The 21,438-nt window shown below is 67.9% G+C and overlaps 1 protein-coding gene across 3 annotated transcripts in view; it reads left to right on the forward strand.

Moving 5' to 3' along the window:
* Positions 1-1,371: 1,371 nt before the first annotated feature.
* The window catches only part of COL20A1 (collagen type XX alpha 1 chain), a 30,824-nt gene continuing 10,757 nt past the window's right edge, over positions 1,372-21,438 (forward strand). For all 3 annotated transcript variants that reach the window (XM_066236284.1, XM_066236287.1, XM_066236286.1), the window contains exons 1-19: positions 1,372-1,461; positions 5,523-5,633; positions 7,205-7,348; positions 8,102-8,248; positions 8,514-8,633; positions 9,434-9,592; positions 9,863-9,982; positions 10,479-10,643; positions 11,442-11,606; positions 11,868-12,037; positions 12,322-12,451; positions 13,112-13,257; positions 13,347-13,470; positions 13,653-13,792; positions 14,211-14,340; positions 14,811-14,953; positions 15,116-15,248; positions 16,433-16,575; positions 16,783-16,912. In XM_066236284.1, coding sequence (XP_066092381.1) covers positions 1,380-1,461; positions 5,523-5,633; positions 7,205-7,348; positions 8,102-8,248; positions 8,514-8,633; positions 9,434-9,592; positions 9,863-9,982; positions 10,479-10,643; positions 11,442-11,606; positions 11,868-12,037; positions 12,322-12,451; positions 13,112-13,257; positions 13,347-13,470; positions 13,653-13,792; positions 14,211-14,340; positions 14,811-14,953; positions 15,116-15,248; positions 16,433-16,575; positions 16,783-16,912 — 2,602 coding nt within the window. In that variant the 5' untranslated portion in view covers positions 1,372-1,379. The remainder of the gene's footprint in view (positions 1,462-5,522; positions 5,634-7,204; positions 7,349-8,101; positions 8,249-8,513; positions 8,634-9,433; positions 9,593-9,862; positions 9,983-10,478; positions 10,644-11,441; positions 11,607-11,867; positions 12,038-12,321; positions 12,452-13,111; positions 13,258-13,346; positions 13,471-13,652; positions 13,793-14,210; positions 14,341-14,810; positions 14,954-15,115; positions 15,249-16,432; positions 16,576-16,782; positions 16,913-21,438) is intronic.

Genomic DNA, 21,438 nt, shown 5'->3' on the forward strand with positions numbered 1-21,438 from the left:
TCCGGGCTCCTGACCCTGGGAGTGACGTTGGAGGAGGGGGCGGGCGCAGGCTGGCGTGGCCCTGGGGTCCAGGGGCTGCTCCACGCGGCCCCCGGCTGCCAGAGAAACCCAGTGCCCATTACCCACATCCTGGTGTTCATTCAGGGCCACCCATGGGGGCTCTGTTCTTGAGCCCTTCTCTGGGGCAGACCCCGTGGGGTGAGGGATAAAGGTGTTGGGTCAGTGCTGGAGCCCACACCGTGTGGGGCCCTTCAGGCCGGACCTCCGTGCCCCTCACGCTGAGAGGGGCCGTCCTGGGCAAGAGCAGGGAAGGGTGGAGAGCCGGGGCAGGGAGGAGGCCGAGGGCTGGGCCTGGGCAGTGACATCACGGGACAGGCGCCTTCATAAGCCCTGGCTGCCCTGTGGGTTCAGCAGGACCGGAGTGGGCATCAGCAGGTTGGTGACCGGCCGGTGGCCCTGGGCGCTGGGTGGGTGAGGAGGCCCTGGGGGGTCGGCCAGGGCTCTGACCCGAGGATGACCTTGACCTTTCAGACAGGCTGGGAGGAATTGTTCTCCTGGCGGGGGCAAGGTAGGGGGCTCTGTGCTCCCGGAAGGGGTCCCACCAGGTTGGGCCAGGTTTTTGGGGAGGGAGGGAGAGGGTCTGGCTTCAGCATGCGGGTCTGGGGGGTCCAGGCACCAGGAGCTCCTACATAGCCCTCTGACCCCTGCAGAGCCCTCTGACCCCGCGAGCTCTCAGGCAGTGTGCCGCCCTGCCACCCGCCCTGGGTGAGGGTATGGACCCAGGTCCTGCGCTGTGCCCCCTCTGCACTGTCAGCAGAGGCCTGGGCGGCTTGGGGGGGAGGAATGCCCCCAGAAGGCTCCCCCCAGGACCCCAGCCCCCTCTCCATGGGCCTCCTCCCCACAAAAGGCCGGCTCTGGGGTAGAAGTCCACTCCCCAGAGGTTCTACTCAAACTAGAGTCTTTCCCCCCAACCTCAGTTTCTTCCCCGGGCCCCTGGGCCCTGACAGCGGCCATCCTCGTGTGGTCTCGTGGCAAGTGAGTGACCACAGCAGCAGTGAGGAGATCCAGGCTGGCCGGTGGAGAAAGTCCGGAGGACGGGATGCGGGACCAGGCTGTGTCTGAGTCAGCGTTACGGGGTGGGGGTGGGGGCTGACCTCTCGCTCCAGGAAGCTCCTGCTGGGCCTGCTGATGCGGCCAGCCCGCAGCGGACAGAGCGGGGGAGCAGTATTGGGTCCTGTGTGGGGTCTGCACACCTGTCCACGGGCGTCCTAGTGGGCTCAGCCTCTGGGCCACAGGATGTAGATGGAGAAGCTCTGACTTTGCGGTCAGGGAGGACAGACAGACGGACAGAAGGCCTCTCCTTCCGCAGGCCGAGCACCATGAGTGCCCGCGTGCACCCCTACCTGGGGGTCTGCCTCTGGCTGTGGCTGGGCGTCACCCTGGGACTTGGCCAGGGACAAGGTAAGGACAAGGTGAGGACTTGCTGGGGATGGAGCCCCCTTGCCTGCCCTCGACCCCCCGGTGGGGCTTTCCCCAAGGGCATTCTTGCTCTGTGAGTGACAGGACAGGGCAGCCCAAGGGGTCATCTGTGCTCCTCTGCCTTAGCCTAGGCTCCTGCTCACTGCTCGACCTTTGGCCTTCTGACCTTTCACCTTGCCTTGGGGATGCTTCTGATTTCTGGTTCCTTTATTTAAAAACAGGCAGTAACACTGTGCACTTAATCCTTTCATGTTTATTTTCTTTGTGATCCCTCCACTAATACCTTCTTCACATAGAATTCCCAAACGGCACAAACCTGCAGTAAAAGTGACCCCCCACCCCGACCATGGGGTGTTGTTGGCTTTTAGCCCCTGCCCAGATTGTTTAAGGTACATGGGGGGAGGGGTCACAGTTCACATCGGCTTCTCCCCCAGCCCCCACGCCCGCTGTCAGGCTCCGTGTGTTGTCCTTTAATCGAGCCACTTCCTATACAGGGTCTCCCTTTCTGGGTAATGTCCACTGGAAGGTTGCTGTGACACCACCCCGAAAGGGACACATCTTGGCCGAGCTCAGCCCAGGAAAGCCGGGCTAGATGGACACTGGGAGGGGTCTCTGCATCCTGAGGGCTGAGGCTCTGGCCACACCGCAAGCTGGCTTTGCCCCCGCCCTGCGGGTCACGAGCACCGGTGGCTGCCGCTGGGTGACGTGAGGGTGAGGGGCCGCCTCCCACCACTGTTCAAGCAGCACCCCTCGGGCGACGGGGGCGCAGCCCTCATCCGTCAGGAAGGCCTCTGTGGGGTGCGCCAGCCGGGCCAGCATGGGCTGCCTACTTCCTTATTTTTGTGGCACGTCCTCTGTCTGGTTTTGTGCCAGGTTGGTGACGGCTGCCTGGGTGGTTCCCTCGTGCCAGGTCACCAGATGACCCCATGACAAGTTGAGTTCAGGCCTCACACGCTGGACGGCCCGTCACCAGGTCCATGCAGGTTCTGGGCAGACCCTGCCGTGGGCCGCCCTTCCCTAAGGGTGGCCCTGTGGAGAGGGCACCCAGCTGTCTGCGCAGCGCTCTGCCTGGGTCCCCAACATGGGGGCCCCAGAAGGCAGTTTGGGGCACCTCCCCCCCGGCACGTCCGGGGCCCCAGAAGGCAGTTTGAGGCACCTCCCCCCCTGGCACGTCCGGGGCCCCAGAAGGCAGTTTGGGGTGTCTCCCCCCGGCACGTCCGGGGCCCCAGAAGGCAGTTTGGGGTGCCCCCCTGGCACGTCCAGGGCCCCAGAAGGCAGTTTGGGGTGTCTCCCCCCGGCACGTCCGGGGCCCCAGAAGGCAGTTTGGGGTGCCCCCCTGGCACGTCCAGGCCCCAGAAGGCAGTTTGGGGCGCCTCCCCCCCGGCACGTCCAGGGCCCCAGAAGGCAGTTTGGGGTGTCTCCCCCCCCGGCACGTCTGGGACCCCAGAAGGCAGTTTGGGGTGCCCCCCCCAGCACATCCGGACACACTGACACAGAGGGCTGTTCATGAGCTGGAGCTGAGGCCTCGTTCACAAGCGGCTTTTCAGAGCCCGGCCGCCCCAGACATTCCTGTCTGTCAGCGTGACGCTCCGAGGAGCAGCTGCTTCCCTCTCTGAAGCCGCCATTGTATCTGCCCCCGGGGCCCCCGGCCCCTGCCCTCCTCCTTGTGCACCCCAGCTCTCAGTGGGGCAGCCAGAAGAAGCCCGTCTCTGTCTCTGTTTTCTAAAATTAGCTGCGCCTACCATGAGCTACCGGAAGCTTCCCTGGGGGGGTCAGGCCATGCCCTAGCTTTGGGCCACTGCCGCCCCCCCCACCCCTAGGACGACCACCTCCAGGGGACCCCTCCCCCTACAGGGCACCCTCAAGTCCCAGGGGGCCACACCCCCGCAGGGCTGTGGCCTCAGCAGCTGGGGGTCAGCAGCAGCCACACCGCTGGGGTGTCCCACCCCGTGGAGACTCTGGTGGGGAATGGCCGGGGCTCCGGGCCCAGCTGGGGGTCAGCAGCAGCCACACCGCTGCACCCCATGGAGACTCTGGTGGGGAATGGTCAAGGCTCCGGGCCCAGCTGGGGGTCAGCAGCCGCCACACCGCTGCACCCCGTGGAGACTCTGGTGGGGAATGGTCAAGGCTCCGGGCCCAGCTGGGGGTCAGCAGCAGCCACACCGCTGCACCCCGTGGAGACTCTGGTGGGGAATGGCTGGGGCTCCGGGCCCAGCTGGGGGTCAGCAGCAGCCACACCGCTGCACCCCCATGGAGACTCTGGTGGGGAATGGTCAAGGCTCCAGGCCCAGCTGGGGGTCAGTAGCAGCCACACCGCTGCACCCCGTGGAGACTCTGGTGGGGAATGGTCAAGGCTCCAGGCCCAGCTGGGGGTCAGCAGCAGCCACACCGCTGCACCCTGTGGAGACTCTGGTGGGGAATGGTCAAGGCTCCAGGCCCAGCTGAGGGTCAGCAGCAGCCACACCGCTGCACCCGTGGAGTGTCTGGTGGGAATGACTGGGGCTCCAGGCCCAGCTGGGGGTCAGCAGCAGCCACACCGCTGCACCCCGTGGAGACTCTGGTGGGAATGACCGGGGCTCCGGGCCCAGCTGGGGGTCAGCAGCAGCCACACCGCTGCACCCCGTGGAGTCTCTGGTGGGAATGACCGGGGCTCCGGGCCCAGCTGGGGGTCAGCAGCAGCCACACCGCTGCACCCCATGGAGACTCTGGTGGGGAATGGCCGGGGCTCCGGGCCCAGCTGGGGGTCAGCAGCAGCCACACCGCTGCACCCCGTGGAGACTCTGGTGGGGAATGGTCAAGGCTCCGGGCCCAGCTTGGGGTCAGCAGCCGCCACACCGCTAGGGTGTCCCACCCCGTGGAGACTCTGGTGGGAATGACCGGGGCTCCGGGCCCAGCTGGGGGTCAGCAGCAGCCACACTGCTGCACCCCATGGAGACTCTGGTGGGGAATGGCCGGGGCTCCGGGCCCAGCTGAGGGTCAGCAGCAGCCACACCGCTGCACCCCGTGGAGTCTCTGGTGGGAATGGCCGGGGCTCCGGGCTCAGCTGGGGGTCAGCAGCAGCCACACCGCTGCACCCCGTGGAGACTCTGGTGGGGAATGGCCGGGGCTCCGGGCCCAGCTGGGGGTCAGCAGCAGCCACACCGCTGCACCCCGTGGAGACTCTGGTGGGGAATGGTCAAGGCTCCAGGCCCAGCTGGGGGTCAGCAGCAGCCACACCGCTGCACCCCGTGGAGACTCTGGTGGGGAATGGTCAAGGCTCCGGGCCCAGCTGGGGGTCAGCAGCCGCCACACCGCTGGGGTGTCCCACCCTGTGGAGACTCTGGTGGGGAATGGCCGGGGCTGGGGGTCAGCAGCAGCCACACCGCTGGGGTGTCCCACCCCGTGGAGACTCTGGTGGGGAATGGCCGGGGCTCCGGGCCCAGCTGGGGGTCAGCAGCCGCCACACCGCTGGGGTGTCCCACCCCGTGGAGACTCTGGTGGGGAATGGCCGGGGCTCCGGGCCCAGCTGGGGGTCAGCAGCCGCCACACCGCTGCACCCCGTGGAGACTCTGGTGGGGAATGGCCGGGGCTCCGGGCCCAGCTGGGGGTCAGCAGCAGCCACACCGCTGCACCCCGTGGAGTCTCTGGTGGGGAATGGCCGGGGCTCCGGGCCCAGCTGGGGGTCAGCAGCCGCCACACCGCTGGGGTGTCCCACCCCGTGGAGACTCTGGTGGGGAATGGCCGGGGCTCCGGGCCCAGCTGGGGGTCACAGCTGCCCAGTTGGCTCAGCGCCTGCTGTTGCCGGCAGGGTGGTTATCGCATCTCCGGGAGGCTGGTCTGAGCCACCCTTGACCGGGGCAAGGGACACCCCTCGGAGAGCCAGTGGGGCGGCCCGGGGACCTTGGACCCCTGTGAGGGTCCAGTCTCCCTCCAGTTGTGGGTGGGGCCTCATCTTTTCCAGGTGCCCCCAGCGGGGACCAAGCCTCCTCGCACCATTCAGAGCAGGTTCTGTGAGCCCCCTACCCCTGGGGGTCAGTCCTGGCAACCCTGTCCTGTCTCCCCAGCAAGCGGCCGCCTGAGGCTGGCTGTGCTGCCCGAGGACCGGCTGCAGATGAAATGGACGGAGTCGGAGGGACACAGGCTTGGCTACCTGGTGCAGGTGAAGCCCATGGCAGGTAGGAGGGCTGCACCCCCCCCCCCGCTGTGAGGGTGGACGGTGTCAGAAGCTGTACGGCCCGCTCCTGCCGTTCAGTGTCCACGCGTCTGTGCGACCCCGCCTTCCCTCCTCGGGGTGGTGGTCGGGGCACATGGCGGGAGATTCTCACGTTTTCCACGGCTGACCTCACGCCCAGCCCGGGCGGAAGGTGGCAGTCACTGGCTTTTGAAGAAACAACAGGTCCCTGCTTGAGCCTAGAGACCTTTCAGGATTCTGGGTGCCAGCGATCGGCGGGGGTGGGGGGCATCCGGTTACAGGAGGCGGGGCCGTGGGTCCCGGGGGGCCTGGGGCAGGCCAACCACAGAGCTCTGCTGACATGACCACAACGCGAGTTTCAACTCCCCGCCCCCACCAGAAGCTCACAGATAGGAGTGTGTGATTGCAGGAACAGGCAGACCGTGAGCTCACCTGCCCTCTGCTCTCAGCGATAACCCGCTTCACTTGGGGGGGGTGTAGGTAGTTTTCTAACATTTTAATTACGCCAAATCCATCTACCTCATTTGTTCAAGCCGTTTATACTTCCTCCAGTTTTAGTGAGGAAGAGTTGACATACATCATCGTATCAGACTAAGACCTCCACAGTGGTTTTCATTACAATATGTAACATGATCGCAGGACCTTCAGCCACCGTCCACCCAAACCAGTGTGCCCGCAGGGGTCCAGGGGGCACACAGGAGCCGGCTTGCCCTCGTGCCCAAGCCCCCGACTGGGTGACGTTCCCATCAGCACATAGGGGCTGGGGTGTGACCTGTTGGAAGTGACCGTGGCCGATACTCCAAGACCCATCCACCAGGAAGATCATATCCGTGGGTGTGGGTGGCGTGCAGCGGAACTGCGGTCCGGCTGGGCAGGCAGGCAGGCGGAAAAGAAAGTGAGGTGTAGGCAAGGCCCCACCGCCATGGCTGAGTGCTGAACCCCAAGTTCCTCCAGGCTGGGCTCCAGCCTCCCGGGGTCTCTTTCCCTGAGGGTGAGGGGCAGGGAGCTCTGACCTCTCAGTGAAGTGGGGGCGGAGTCTCGGGGGACCCAGATTCCAGAGGTGGTCGGGTCTCCCCAGCCTCAGGAAAGCCCACGTGGACCTCGGTCCACAGGGTCAGCCCCTCCAAGCCCTCCAAAGAGGGCCAACGAAACACCCAGTGCCCCTGCCTCTCTGCCCCCCCAGCAGCCTTGGCAGGGCCGGGCACTGTGCGTGGGTGTTTATGTGGGGCCGCTGTGTGTGGACCACCTCCTCCAGCCGGAGGACACCCCGAGGCCCAGGGGCAGAGGCTTCCCAAAGGGAGGGGCCTCCGGGGGGCGCAGCTCTGGAGCCCACACCCCGGGGTGGGGGTGCAGGTGGGGGACGGGCAGGAGCGGGCCTGGCAAGGGCCTCAGAGGAGAGAGACGAGGGGCCTTGGGGACGAGGAGGAGCCAGGAGGATGTCACCGCCCCTGACACACATGTGCACCTGAATGCACGCATAAACGCACGCGTGTGCGGTACTCCTGTGGGCACACACCTCGGTGGCCTCAACGGCTCTTCCCAACCCCGCCCCAGGGGACTCGGAGCAGGAGGTGATGCTGACCACCAAGACCCCCAAGGCCACGGTGGGCGGCCTGAGCCCCTCCAAGGAGTACACCGTGCAGATCTTTGAGCTCACGGGTTCAGGCAACGTCCTGCTGGCTCGGAGGGAGTTTGTGAGTAAGTCCGCCATCCTCCACACGGACTCCAGCCTCTGGGGCGGGAGTGGGGGGTGAGCATGGCGGAGGGGGAGGCGGGAGCTGAGCCCTGGCCACACCTCCGGGCCCGGAGACCGAGGCCTGGGTGTGAGTTCTGCTCTCCAGGACGCCACCCAGAGCCTTGCCCATCACTCCTGGTCCCCTCCCCTGCCTGTCTCCCAGGGGGCCGGGGCCCGATGGAGCTCCAGACATCACTCCTGGTCCCCTCCCCTGCCTGTCTCCCAGGGGGCCCGAGGGAGCTCCAGACATCACTCCTGGTCCCCTCCCCTGCCTGTCTCCCAGGGGGCCGGAGGGAGCTCCAGACATCACTCCTGGTCCCCTCCCCTGCCTGTTTCCCAGGGGGCCCGAGGGAGCTCCGGACATCACTCCTGGTCCCCTCCCCTGCCTGTCTCCCAGGGGGCCGGGGCCCGATGGAGCTCCGGACATCACTCCTGGTCCCCTCCCCTGCCTGTCTCCCAGGGGGCCGGGGCCCGATGGAGCTCCGGACATCACTCCTGGTCCCCTCCCCTGCCTGTCTCCCAGGGGGCCGGGGCCCGAGGGAGCTCCGGACATCACTCCTGGTCCCCTCCCCTGCCTGTCTCCCAGGGGGCCGGGGCCCGATGGAGCCCCGGAGGTGCCCAACCATGCAGGGAAGGCTGTGCTTGGGACCCTCCAGGTCCTCGGGCCTCTGTTCCCACCCTGGAGGGTCCTGACAGGCGCTTGCGTCTCTCTGCAGTTGAGGATCTGAAGAGCCACTCCGTGAGCAGGAGCGGCTGGAGGCCTCCGGGGGGCGCAGCTCTGGAGCCCACACCCCAACACATGGGGAGCCCAGACCCTGAGTTCCAAGTCACCTGGGCCCCAGCCCACGAGCTGCCCAGTCTTGGTGGGTCCAAGTGGGGTGAGGGTAAATTGCTAGGGCGGGTGGGGGGTCTTCTCACGTTTTCTCTGCGCGTGGCTGGGAATTTCTTCCTCTGACCTCACATGCCTGAGCTTTAACTAAAGCTTGTGGCCCCTTTCTGGGGCTCACTCAAGCCCACCAGGGACGTGCCCGCCACTGGGGCGCCTGGGCCTACCGCCCTCGACCCCCTCAGGTGTCCCCCAGCCCGAAAGAGGCAGGTGAAAGGTGACACTGCTGTGACCTCTCTCAGGAGTGCCCAGCGATGACCAGCGCTCCCTCAGCGCTTCCCCCGAGGGGAAGGCCTCAGCTCAGCCCAGCCCAGAGAGGCAGAGCCACACCAGGGCCTCCGGGGGAAAGAGAGAAAAACCAGGTAAAACAGCCAGGGCACCAGCTCCCGCGGGCTTGCCTGGGAGCTGCTGTGGGCCCCGGGGCAGAGCAGACAGGTGTGTGGTCTTCCCCAGGCCCTGCAGGTGGGGGTTGTGTCTCCCCATCAGATGGGGCCTCACGGAGAACCTGCCTCCTCAGGGGGCTCCATGTGGTGTCTGGCCCTGACTCTGGGCTTGGCCTGGGTCTGAGCAGAACTCAGGGAGCCCCAGGCGCCAGGCCCCAGGCGGGGTGGTGCAAGCCTTTCTTTGTCTTGGAAGAGCTCCTGGGTCCGCTGAGAAGCTCCCAGTTCCAGAGCGCTGAGTGGCGCTGTCCGTGGTGCTGACCCCACCCACCCAGCCCCAGTCGGCCCCTCCCTTTGGGAAGCCTCTGCCCCTGGGCCTCGGGGTGTCCTCCGGCTGGAGGAGGTGGTCCACACACAGCGGCCCCACATAAACACCCACGCACAGTGCCCGGCCCTGCCAAGGCTGCTGGGGGGGCAGAGAGGCAGGGGCACTGGGTGTTTCGTTGGCCCTCTTTGGAGGGCTTGGAGGGGCTGACCCTGTGGACCGAGGTCCACGTGGGCTTTCCTGAGGCTGGGGAGACCCGACCACCTCTGGAATCTGGGTCCCCCGAGACTCCGCCCCCACTTCACTGAGAGGTCAGAGCTCCCTGCCCCTCACCCTCAGGGAAAGAGACCCCGGGAGGCTGGAGCCCAGCCTGGAGGAACTTGGGGTTCAGCACTCAGCCATGGTGGTGGGGCCTTGCCTACACCTCACTTTCTTTCCCGCCTGCCTGCCTGCCCAGCCGGACCGCAGTTCCGCTGCACGCCACCCACACCCACGGATATGATCTTCCTGGTGGACGGGTCTTGGAGTGTCGGCCACGGTCACTTCCAACAGGTCAAAGACTTCCTGGCCAGTGTGATCGAGCCCTTTGACATTGGTCCGGATAAAGTACAAGTCGGTGGGTTCTGGCCCCCCGCCCCGGTGGTCCTCCCAGTCCCCCAGCCCCCAGCGCGGGCGAGAAGTGGGCGGGGCCAGGGGAGAGCTTGCTGCTGATTCCTGCGGCCTGCAACCGCCAAGCCGGGCCGGTGGGGGTCCCCAGCGGGGCCGATGGGGCAGCTGGCTCCTGGCTGGGGGGCGTCTAGCAAAGCTGGGGTTCTGCCAGCACCTGACACCCCCCCCCCCCGCCGCTTGGCACTCCAGCTGCCACACCCAGTTCCCCTCCTCCCAGGCCTGACTCAGTACAGTGGGGACCCCCAGACCGAGTGGGACCTGAACAGCTTCGGCACCAAGGAGGAGGTGCTGGCGGCCGTCCGCGGACTCCGCTACAAAGGGGGAAACACGTTCACAGGTCTGCCCCCTCCCTGCGACCCCGGCCCCCGCGCTGTCCTGAGAGCCTCCCAGACTTGCAAAGTTGTGCGTAAACCAGGCCCAGGGCTGGGGGGAGCTGACCCCCACCCCCATTCCCGCCTTTGTAATCGGGGATCTTGCTGGCCCGGGAGTGGCTCCTCTGTAGACCGAGCTTCTGGGAGGGGCTGCGGTGGGCGTGGCCATGGCCTCGCTGGAAGCAGCCCCCCACGCCCCCAGGGGCTTCCCTGGCGCTGTCTGGGCCCCGCACCCGCTGCTCAGTGGCCGGGTGTGGAGAGCTGGCCCTGGGTCTCCTGTCTGAGGTGCCTTTGAGGCAAAGGGTGGGGGTGTCGCTTTCCTGCGGATGCCCCCGGTCTGGAGGGTGCAGGGCCCACCCGGTGGGCGGAGCATCGGGTCCAACAGCCGGGGGTGGAGTCGTGGGCAGGGAGGGCACTGGGGCAGGTGCGGGGCCTCTGCCCATGATCCCCACTGTCCCCCAGGCCTGGCCCTGACCCACGTGCTGGAGCAGAACCTGAAGCCAGGAGCAGGTCCGCGTCCGGAGGCAGCCAAGGTGGTGGTTCTAGTGACGGACGGCAAGTCCCAGGACGATGCCTGTGCTGCTGGCCGCGTCCTCAAGGACCTGGACGTCGACGTCTTTGCTGTGGGTGAGCAGCCTGGGTCCTGGTGTGGGCTAGCGGCTCACACCCCTGCGGGGACCTGGTGCGGGGTAGCGGCTCACACCCCTGCGGGGACCTGGAGCGGGGTAGCGGCTCACACCCCTGCGGGGACCTGGTGCGGGGTAGCGGCTCACACCCCTGCGGGGACCTGGTGCGGGGTAACGGCTCACACCCCTGCGGGGTCCTGGTGCGGGGTAGCGGCTCACACCCCTGCGGGGACCTGGTGCGGGCTAGCGGCTCACACCCCTGCGGGGACCTGGTGCGGGCTAGCGGCTCACACCCCTGCGGGGACCTGGTGCGGGGTAGCGGCTCACACCCCTGCGGGGACCTGGAGCGGGGTAGCGGCTCACACCCCTGCGGGGACCTGGAGCGGGGTAGCGGCTCACACCCCTGCGGGGACCTGGAGCGGGGTAGCGGCTCACACCCCTCGCGGCCCCTCAAAGCCCCAACCCCAAGTCTGCAAGGCAAGAGGACCTGTCCATGCTCCAGGAGCTTGGTGATGGTGCCCGAGCCAGCATCCGAGCACCCGTGGGCACTTGGAGGGCGGCCACAGGTCGGCGCGGGGCCGTGCGGAATGGGCTAGTTTGCTGCATCATCTGTAAACCTCTTCCTGTCCCGCCTCGACTCACAGGGCCCTGCCAGGTGTCTCCGTCCTGGGGCCTGTGGGGTCTGGCGTATGTGGCTGGGAGGGCCCCCTCCACCCTCTGGGTGAGTCGGTGTAAGACGTGACAATAACTCCCAGGGGGCCTCTCCTCACCTCCCACACCCCCCACGCCCGGTGCGCAGGCGTGAAGAACGCCGATGAGGCCGAGCTGAGGCTCCTGGCGTCCCAGCCGCTGGACATCACCGTCCACAACGTGCAGGACTTCCCCCGGCTCAGCACACTGGCCGGCCTGCTCAGTCGCCTCATCTGCCAAAAGGTCCAGGGCGGGAGCCCGCGTCCGGACCCAGGTGAGCGGCAGGCGGGTGGGGACCCGACCAGGTCGCCCACGCTCGCCCGCAGCCCGCCAGGCCCCGCCCTGCGGGGCTTGTGGATCCTGTAAGGACCTCCTGCACCCCCCGCCGCCCCCGTTTCCACGGCTCCCTGGGAGGCAGCAGCCCGACCTGGGGACACCTGTCCTTCCTGGAAGTGGCCACCAGGGGGCGCAGGGGAGCCGCTGAAGCCCCCACCTGCTGGGGCCGTTGACCACCCGTCTGCCCTTCCTCCCTCAGTTAAACCAGCAGTAGCTGCTCCAGCCCTGGACCCCCTTTCCGCCCCCACCAGCCTGGTCCTGACCCAGGTGACCTCCTCCAGCGTCCACCTGTCCTGGACGCCAGCCCCCGAGCCGCCACTCAAGTACCTGCTGGTGTGGCAGCCTTCCAGGGGCGGCGTTCCCAGGGAGGTGAGAGCCGCCCTCCCCGGCCCCATGCAGAGTCCAGGCTGGAATGGACACCCAGGGAGGGGACGGTGAAGTCAACGCGGGGAAAGGCGGAGCGGGGGGCGGGGCGGCCCAGCCGGAGCCTGCATCCTGGGGGTGCACTGGGGCGACCCAGCGGGCGGGGCGCCTGCGTCTCCCCTGTCACGTGGGGGCCGGGGCTGCTCTGCCCTCGCCCAGATCGTGGGGTTGCCCTGCCCTGCGTCCCCCAGTGCCCCACCCTGCCCGCTCCCTCGGGGCTCCCGTTCCAGGTGGTGGTGGACGGGCCCAGCTCGTCCGCGGAGCTGCAGAACCTGACCTCCGGCACGGAGTACCTGGTGTCCCTGTTCCCGGTCTACGAGGCCGGGGTTGGCGAGGGCCTGCGGGGCCTGGTGACCACCGGTGAGCGGGGCAGCATGCACTTGTGGGTCTTAGAGCCTTCGCCCGGGGTGAGGAGGAAACACCATGCCCAACTTGCTGTGTGGCCGAGGCCAAGTCACTGGACCTCTCTGACCCTCGGTGTCTTCATCTGAATGCCAGTGACTGTTACTGTTCACCTGGTTCTGGAACACACACCCCACCCCCCCACGCCAGGTCACAGCCCCAGGGACTGCCCTGAGCCCTTCCACACGTCACTGAGGTGTGTCCTACAACTTGGCATTTAAAGTAGGCAGCCCAGTGGATTTCAGTGAGCTCATTCGGGGCGCTGTGCACCCGTCACCACGTCAACCTTAGAACAGAAACCCCGCGCCCCTCAGCTCTCACCCCCACCGCCCCCGACGGCAACCCCTAGTCTGCCCTGCCTCCAGGGATTGGCCAGTTCTGGACTGACCAGCATGTGGCCTGTGGCCTCTGGCTTCCTCATGGGGCCCTTTACCCCTGGGTACCATGGCCCTCTCCTGCCAGACAGAGCCCCACGGGGCAGCTGTGGTTCCCCAGAACTGTGAGCTGGAAGCTTGGGCCAGGGTGACGTTTGGGGACAGAGGCTTAGAATTCTTGGGGGGGGCATGCCCCCAGGGGCTGCGGTATGACTTCTGCCTGTGGTGCCCTCCCCTCTCCCAGCACCTCTGCCTCCGCCCCAGGCGCTGGCCCTGGCCACGGTGACGCCCCAGACCATCCACCTCACCTGGCAGCCTGCAGCCGGGGCCACCCAGTACCTGGTGCGGAGCGCGCCGGCCTCCCCCAAGGGCGAGGAGGAGGGCAGAGAGGTGCGTGGCCGGCCAGGGCGGAGAGGGCGGCTGGGGCTGAGGGTGGGGAGCGAGGCGGGCGGGGGCCAGTGTGGGTGTCGTCCCCGCAGGTGTGGGTGGGGCGGCCGGAGGTGCTGCTGGGCGACCTGGAGCCGGGCAGGGACTACGACATCTGGGTGCAGAGCCTGCGAGGGGAGCAGGCCAGCGAGGCCCGGGGCATCCGTGCCAGGACCCGTGAGTGACCGCCCCCCGGGCTGCTGTCCCCCAGAGGGCAGAAGAGCCACTCTGGTTCCCCAAGCCTCCCGGGGGGGTGGGGGCCCCCACCTGGCACCCCCACTGTGGCTGGCCACCGCCCACAGCTCCCCTGGATGCTCTGGGAGCGGCCGACAGTCTCTGAGGCCCCGCTGTGCCCGCAGCTGCCCTGGCGCACCCCAGACACCTGGGCTTCTCGGACGTAAGCCACGACTCGGCCCGCGTGTCCTGGGAGGGCAGCCCGAGGCCTGTGCGCCTGTGCAGGGTCAGCTACGTGTCCAGCGGGGGCAGCCACTCGGGGCAGGTGAGGGCAGGCTGGTGTTCTGCGGGGTCCCCGGGGAGCCGGCCTTCGGGGTACTGAAGCGTCCACGGGCGCCTGTGGCCCCCAGCTGCCCCCACCCTGCGCTCAGAGCCTGGTGCAGGGGACACAGTGTGCTGACAGCAACCCCCCTGGGGGCCCCCGTCGGGCAGGGTGGGGGCCACGTGTGGAGCCGAGAATCCGGAGATGATGTGAATGATGAAGCTGGGGGCACAGGGTGCTGTGTGGGGGGACCCGGCCCCCATGGGCAGACCCACACCACCTGACCCCACTCTGGGGGTGGTCGTGGGGCCGTCCTGGGCGGGAGGTTCTGGGCCGGGGTCTCGGTCCAAGCGGAGGCTGCCCCCTCCCCAGCATGAAGGGTCGCCTCCCGGCCCTGCCCATGTCCCCTCCGGCCTTACAGATGGAGGCTCCTGGAAACGCCACCTCGGTCACTCTGAGGCCCCTCTCCTCCTCCACCACCTACTCCGTCCGTGTCACCTGCCTCTACCTGGGGGGCGGCTCCTCCACAATGACCGGGCGCCTGACCACACGTGAGCGGGCGGTCAGTGGGCGGGGTGGGTGTTCCCAGGTTGATCTGTGTCCCTCTGTCTCCAGGCGGTCAGTGGGCGGGGTGGGTGTCCCCAGGTTGACCTGCGTCCCTCTGTCCCCATGGACGGTTCAAATCAACACAGGCTTAGGTGCCTGCTCTGTGAAGCCCTGAGCCAGGGGGGACAGTCCTGGACAGGTGTGACAGTGGGGTGCGGGGCCCTCGAGGGTGTGAGCAGATTCGGGGGGCTGGGGCACCCCCGGGAAGCAGGCCCCCACTCAGTCCGTAGTCCAGTCCCAGGAAAGGGGAAATGTGGGGGCGGCCACCATGGGGAGATTGGGGGGCCCCTCTGCCCCCCAAGTGTGGTCCATGCTAGCAAAACCTCCTTAAGGGGCACCAGAGGGTGCTCTGATGAGTGGCCAAGGGGTCGCCCAACGGCCGCAACAGCCTCAGGCTCCCTGCTTTGTCCCCCAGGGAAAGTCCCCAGCCCGAGCCAGCTGTCCGTGACCGAGCTCCCTGGGGACAAGGTCCGGCTGGAGTGGGCAGCTGCAGCGGCGTCCAGCGTGCTGGTCTACCAGATCAAGTGGACGCCTCTGGGAGACGGGAAGGCGCATGAGGTGTGTGGGGGGAGAAGACCCCGCCCCCCACCTCCAGCCCCGGGGGGCTCACACCTCGGCGCAGGAACCCAGGGACTGGCCGGCCCAGCCCGTGACCTGTGAGCCGGGCCTCGCGCGAGGCCACCACTCACAAGGTGGACGCCCGGTCCCTCCTCTCCGCAGATCTCTGTCCCGGGAAACCTGGGCGCGGCCGTGCTGCCCGGCCTGGGCAGGCACTCGGACTACGAGGTCACCATCCTGGCCTACTACAGGGACGGGGCCCGCAGCGAGCCCGTGTCCCTCCGCTACGCCCCCCGTAGGTGACCCTCAGCGACCCCGTGTCCCTCCGCTACGCCCCCCGTAGGTGACCCGCAGCGACCCCGTGTCCCTCCGCTACGCCCCCCGTAGGTGGCCCACAGCGACCCCGTGTCCCTCCGCTACGCCCCCCGTAGGTGACCCTCAGCGACCCCGTGTCCCTCCGCTACAGCCCCCGTAGGTGGCCCGCAGCGACCCCGTGTCCCTCCGCTACAGCCCCCGTAGGTGGCCCGCAGCGACCCCGTGTCCCTCCGCTACGCCCCCCGTAGGTGGCCCGCAGCGACCCCGTGTCCCTCCGCTACGCCCCCCGTAGGTGACCCTCAGCCCCGTGTCCCTCTGCTACGCCCCCCGTAGGTGACCCTCAGCCCCGTGTCCCTCCGCTACGCCCCCCGTAGGTGACCCTCAGCCCCGTGTCCCTCTGCTACGCCCCCCGTAGGTGACCCTCAGCGACCCCGTGTCCCTCCGCTACAGCCCCCGTAGGTGACCCTCAGCGACCCCGTGTCCCTCCGCTACAGCCCCCGTAGGTGACCCGCAGCGACCCCGTGTCCCTCCGCTACGCCCCCCGTAGGTGGCCCGCAGCGACCCCGTGTCCCTCCGCTACGCCCCCCGTAGGTGGCCCGCAGCGACCCCGTGTCCCTCCGCTACGCCCCCCGTAGGTGACCCTCAGCCCCGTGTCCCTCCGCTACGCCCCCCGTAGGTGACCCTCAGCCCCGTGTCCCTCCGCTACGCCCCCCGTAGGTGACCCTCAGCCCCGTGTCCCTCCGCTACGCCCCCTGTAGGTGACCCTCAGCCCCGTGTCCCTCCGCTACGCCCCCCGTAGGTGACCCTCAGCCCCGTGTCCCTCCGCTACGCCCCCCATAGGTGACCCTCACCCCCATCGGGCGGTGACAGCCCGAGAGACCCCAGACTGCCCCACCTCCTCAGCCCCAGACCCCAGACTCTCAGAAACGCTGACAGGCAGTTCCCCAAGCCTCTGACCCTCTGGCCTGGGTTTTAGGGTCTCCCTGGGGCGGCTGAGGGTCTGCTAAGTCACCTGGGGTGACAGTGCTCAGGGGGGTGTTGGAGCCGACCTGGGGGCTCCGTCTGTCCCGAGGTTGCAGGGCAGCGGGGTGGGGGGGGCACGGTGGGTGTGCTGCTGGCTTCTGGCCGTCCCCTTGCTGACCCCCCGCACACACACCCCCTCAGTCAGCCGGAACCCACCGTCCAACCTGGCCCTGACGTCTGAGTCCCCGAACAGCCTGCGGGTCAGCTGGACGCCCCCGCCCGGCCACGTCCTCCACTACCGGCTCACCTACGCGCTGGCCTCAGGCTCAGGCCCAGAGAAATCGGTGGGTCTTGGTGGAGTGGGGTGGGGGGTGGGGCATCGCTCCTCATGGGCCCCTGGGGCCTGGTGGCCGGGGGAGACATGGCCCCCCATCTGTTGAGCTCTGCCATGGCGGGACACACAGACAGAAAGGCACCCAGATGCCCCCATAACCAGAGGCACTCTGGAGGGCGGGGGCGGGGGGGGCTCAGGTGACCGTGCCCCTCCCCAGGTGACCGTTCCAGGACCCAGGAGCCACACGACACTCCCTGACCTGCAGGCAGCTGCCAAATACAGGGTCCTGGTCTCAGCAGTGTACGGAGCAGGGGAGAGCGTGACCGTGTCCGCCACGGGCCGAACAGGTGAGCGGGCACGAGAGCCCAGGCCCAGGCCCCCTTCAGAGACTCAGAACCCGGGGAGCCCAGACCCAGGCCCCCTTCAGAGACTCAGAACCCGGGGAGCCCAGACCCAGGCCCCTTCAGAGACTCAGAACCCGGGGAGCCCAGGCCCAGCACCCTTCAGAGACTCAGAACCTGGGGAGCCCAGACCCAGGCCCCTTCAGAGACTCAGAACCCGGGGAGCCCAGGCCCAGCACCCTTCAGAGACTCAGAACCTGGGGAGCCAGGCCCAGCACCCTTCAGAGGCTCAACCCGGGGAGCTCGGACCCAGCACCCTTCAGAGGCTCAGAACCCGGGGAGCCCGGACCCAGCACCCTTCAGAGACTCAGAACCCGGGGAGCCCAGACCCAGCACCCTTCAGAGGCTCAGAACCCGGGGAGCCCAGGCCCGGGCCCCCTTCAGAGACTCAGAACCCGGGGAGCCCAGACCCAGGCCCCCTTCAGAGACTCAGAACCCGGGGAGCCCAGACCCAGGCCCCCTTCAGAGACTCAGAACCCGGGGAGCCCAGACCCAGCACCCTTCAGAGGCTCAGAACCCGGGGAGCCCAGACCCAGGCCCCCTTCAGAGGCTCAGAACACGGGGAGCCCAGACCCAGGCCCCCTTCAGAGGCTCAGAACCCGGGGAGCCCAGACCCAGCACCCTTCAGAGGCTCAGAACCCGGGGAGCCCAGACCCAGGCCCCCTTCAGAGGCTCAGAACACGGGGAGCCCAGGCCCAGGCCCCCTTCAGAGACTCAGAACCCGGGGAGCCCAGACCCAGGCCCCCTTCAGAGGCTCAGAACCTGGGGAGCCCAGACCCAGGCCCCCTTCAGAGGCTCAGAACCCGGGGAGCCCAGACCCAGGCCCCCTTCAGAGGCTCAGAACCCGGGGAGCCCAGACCCAGCACCCTTCAGAGACTCAGAACCCGGGGAGCCCAGGCCCAGCACCCTTCAGAGGCTCAGAACCCGGGGAGCCCAGACCCGGGCCCCCTTCAGAGCCTCAGAACCCGGGGAGCCCAGACCCAGGCCCCCTTCAGAGACTCAGAACCCGGGGACCCCAGACCCAGCACCCTTCAGAGGCTCAGAACCCGGGGAGCCCAGACCCAGCACCCTTCAGAGGCTCAGAACCCGGGGAGCCCAGGCCCAGGCCCCCTTCAGAGACTCAGAACCCGGGGAGCCCAGACCCAGCACCCTTCAGAGACTCAGAACCCGGGGAGCCCAGACCCAGCACCCTTCAGAGGCTCAGAACCCGGGGAGCCCAGACCCAGCACCTTTCAGAGACTCAGAACCCGGGGAGCCCAGACCCAGCACCCTTCAGAGGCTCAGAACCCGGGGAGCCCAGACCCAGCACCTTTCAGAGACTCAGAACCCGGGGAGCCCAGGCCCAGGCCCCCTTCAGAGACTCAGAACCCGGGGAGCCCAGACCCAGACCCCCTTCAGAGACTCAGAACCCGGGGAGCCCAGACCCAGCACCCTTCAGAGACTCAGAACCCGGGGAGCCCAGACCCAGCACCCTTCAGAGGCTCAGAACCTGGGGAGCCCAGGCCCAGGCCCCCTTCAGAGGCTCAGAACCTGGGGAGCCCAGACCCAGCACCCTTCAGAGGCTCAGAACCCGGGGAGCCCAGACGCAGGCCCCCTTCAGAGGCTCAGAACCCGGGGAGCCCAGACCCAGGCCCCTTCAGAGACTCAGAACCCGGGGAGCCCAGACCCAGGCCCCCTTCAGAGGCTCAGAACACGGGGAGCCCAGACCCAGGCCCCCTTCAGAGACTCAGAACCTGGGGAGCCCAGACCCAGCACCCTTCAGAGGCTCAGAACCTGGGGAGCCCAGACCCAGGCCCCCCTCAGAGGCTCAGAACCCGGGGAGCCCAGACCCAGGCCCCCTTCAGAGGCTCAGAACCTAGGGAGCCCAGACCCAGCACCCTTCAGAGACTCAGAACCCGGGGAGCCCAGACCCAGGCACCCTTCAGAGGCTCAGAACCCAGGGAGCCCAGACCCAGCACCCTTCAGAGGCTCAGAACCCGGGGAGCCCAGACCAGGCCCCCTTCAGAGGCTCAGAACCTGGGGAGCCCAGACCCAGGCCCCTTCAGAGACTCAGAACCTGGGGAGCCCAGGCCCAGCACCCTTCAGAGGCTCAGAACCCAGGGAGCCCAGACCCAGCACCCTTCAGAGACTAAGAACCCGGGGAGCCCAGACCCAGGCCCCCTTCAGAGGCTCAGAACCCGGGGAGCCCAGACCCAGCACCCTTCAGAGGCTCAGAACCCGGGGAGCCCAGACCCAGGCCCCTTCAGAGACTCAGAACCCGGGGAGCCCAGGCCCAGCACCCTTCAGAGGCTCAGAACCCGGGGAGCCCAGACCCAGCACCCTTCAGAGACTCAGAACCCGGGGAGCCCAGACCCAGCACCCTTCAGAGACTCAGAACCCGGGGAGCCCAGACCAGGCCCCCTTCAGAGGCTCAGAACCTGGGGAGCCCAGACCCAGGCCCCTTCAGAGACTCAGAACCTGGGGAGCCCAGGCCCAGCACCCTTCAGAGGCTCAGAACCTGGGGAGCTCGGACCCAGCACCCTTCAGAGGCTCAGAACCCGGGGAGCCCGGACCCAGCACCCTTCAGAGACTCAGAACCCGGGGAGCCCAGGCCCAGCACCTTTCAGAGACTCAGAACCCGGGGAGCCCAGGCCCAGGCCCCCTTCAGAGACTCAGAACCCGGGGAGCCCAGGCCCAGCACCTTTCAGAGACTCAGAACCCGGGGAGCCCAGACCCAGACCCCCTTCAGAGACTCAGAACCCGGGGAGCCCAGACTCAGCACCCTTCAGAGACTCAGAACCCGGGGAGCCCAGACCCAGCACCCTTCAGAGACTCAGAACCCGGAGAGCCCAGGCCCAGCACCCTTCAGAGACTCAGGACCCGGGGAGCCCAGACCCAGCACCCTTCAGAGACTCAGAACCTGGGGAGCCCAGACCCAGCACCCTTCAGAGACTCAGAACCTAGGGAGCCCAGGCCCAGGCCCAGCACCCTTCAGAGGCTCAGAACCCAGGGAGCCCAGACCCAGCACTCTTCAGAGGCTCAGAACCCGGGGAGCCCAGACCCAGGCCCCTTCAGAGACTCAGAACCTGGGGAGCCCAGGCCCAGGCCCAACACCCTTCAGAGACTCAGAACCTGGGGAGCCCAGACCCAGCACCCTTCAGAGGCTCAGAACCCGGGGAGCCCAGGCCTGGGCCCCCTTCAGAGACTCAGAACCCGGGGAGCCCAGACCCAGGCCCCCTTCAGAGCCTCAGAACCCGGGGAGCCCAGACCCAGGCCCCCTTCAGAGACTCAGAACCCGGGGAGCCCAGACCCAGCACCCTTCAAAGGCTCAGAACCCAGGGAGCCCAGACCCAGCACCCTTCAGAGGCTCAGAACCCGGGGAGCCCAGGCCCAGGCCCCCTTCAGAGACTCAGAACCCGGGGAGCCCAGATCCGGCACCTTTCAGAGGCTCAGAACCCGGGGAGCCCAGGCCCAGGCCCCCTTCAGAGATTCAGAACCCGGGGAGCCCAGACCCTGCACCTTTCAGAGACTCAGAACCCGGGGAGCCCAGACCCAGCACCCTTCAGAGACTCAGAACCTGGGGAGCCCAGGCCCAGGCCCAACACCCTTCAGAGACTCAGAACCCGGGGAGCCCAGGCCCAGGCCCCCTTCAGAGACTCAGAACCCGGGGAGCCCAGATCCGGCACCTTTCAGAGGCTCAGAACCCGGGGAGCCCAGGCCCAGGCCCCCTTCAGAGATTCAGAACCCGGGGAGCCCAGACCCAGCACCCTTCAGAGGCTCAGAACCCGGGGAGCCCAGACCCAGCACCCTTCAGAGACTCAGAACCCGGGGAGCCCAGACCCAGCACCCTTCAGAGACTCAGAACCCGGGGAGCCCAGACCCAGCACCCTTCAGAGACTCAGAACCCGGGGAGCCCAGACCCAGCACCCTTCAGAGACTCAGAACCTGGGGAGCCCAGGCCCAGATCCAGCACCCTTCAGAGACTCAGAACCCGGGGAGCCCAGGCCCAGCACCCTTCAGAGGCTCAGAACCCGGGGAGCCCAGACCCAGCACCCTTCAGAGGCTCAGAACCCGGGGAGCCCAGGCCCAGGCCCCCTTCAGAGACTCAGAACCTGGGGAGCCCAGGTCCAGGCCCCCTTCAGAGACTCAGAACCTGGGGAGCCCAGGCCCAGGCCCCCTTCAGAGGCTCAGAACCTGGGGAGCCCAGGCCCAGCACCCTTCAGAGACTCAGAACCCGGGGAGCCCAGACCCAGCACCCTTCAGAGACTCAGAACCCGGGGAGCCCAGACCCAGCACCCTCCAGAGACTCAGAACCCGGGGAGCCCAGGCCCAGGCCCCCTTCAGAGACTCAGAACCTGGGGAGCCCAGGCCCAGGCCCCCTTCAGAGGCTCAGAACCTGGGGAGCCCAGACCCAGCACCCTTCAGAGACTCAGAACCCGGGGAGCCCAGGCCCAGCACCCTTCAGAGACTCAGAACCCGGGGAGCCCAGACCC

This window comes from Saccopteryx bilineata, chromosome 6 (assembly GCF_036850765.1).
Source record: "Saccopteryx bilineata isolate mSacBil1 chromosome 6, mSacBil1_pri_phased_curated, whole genome shotgun sequence".
NCBI classification, from domain to species: Eukaryota; Metazoa; Chordata; class Mammalia; order Chiroptera; family Emballonuridae; genus Saccopteryx; species Saccopteryx bilineata.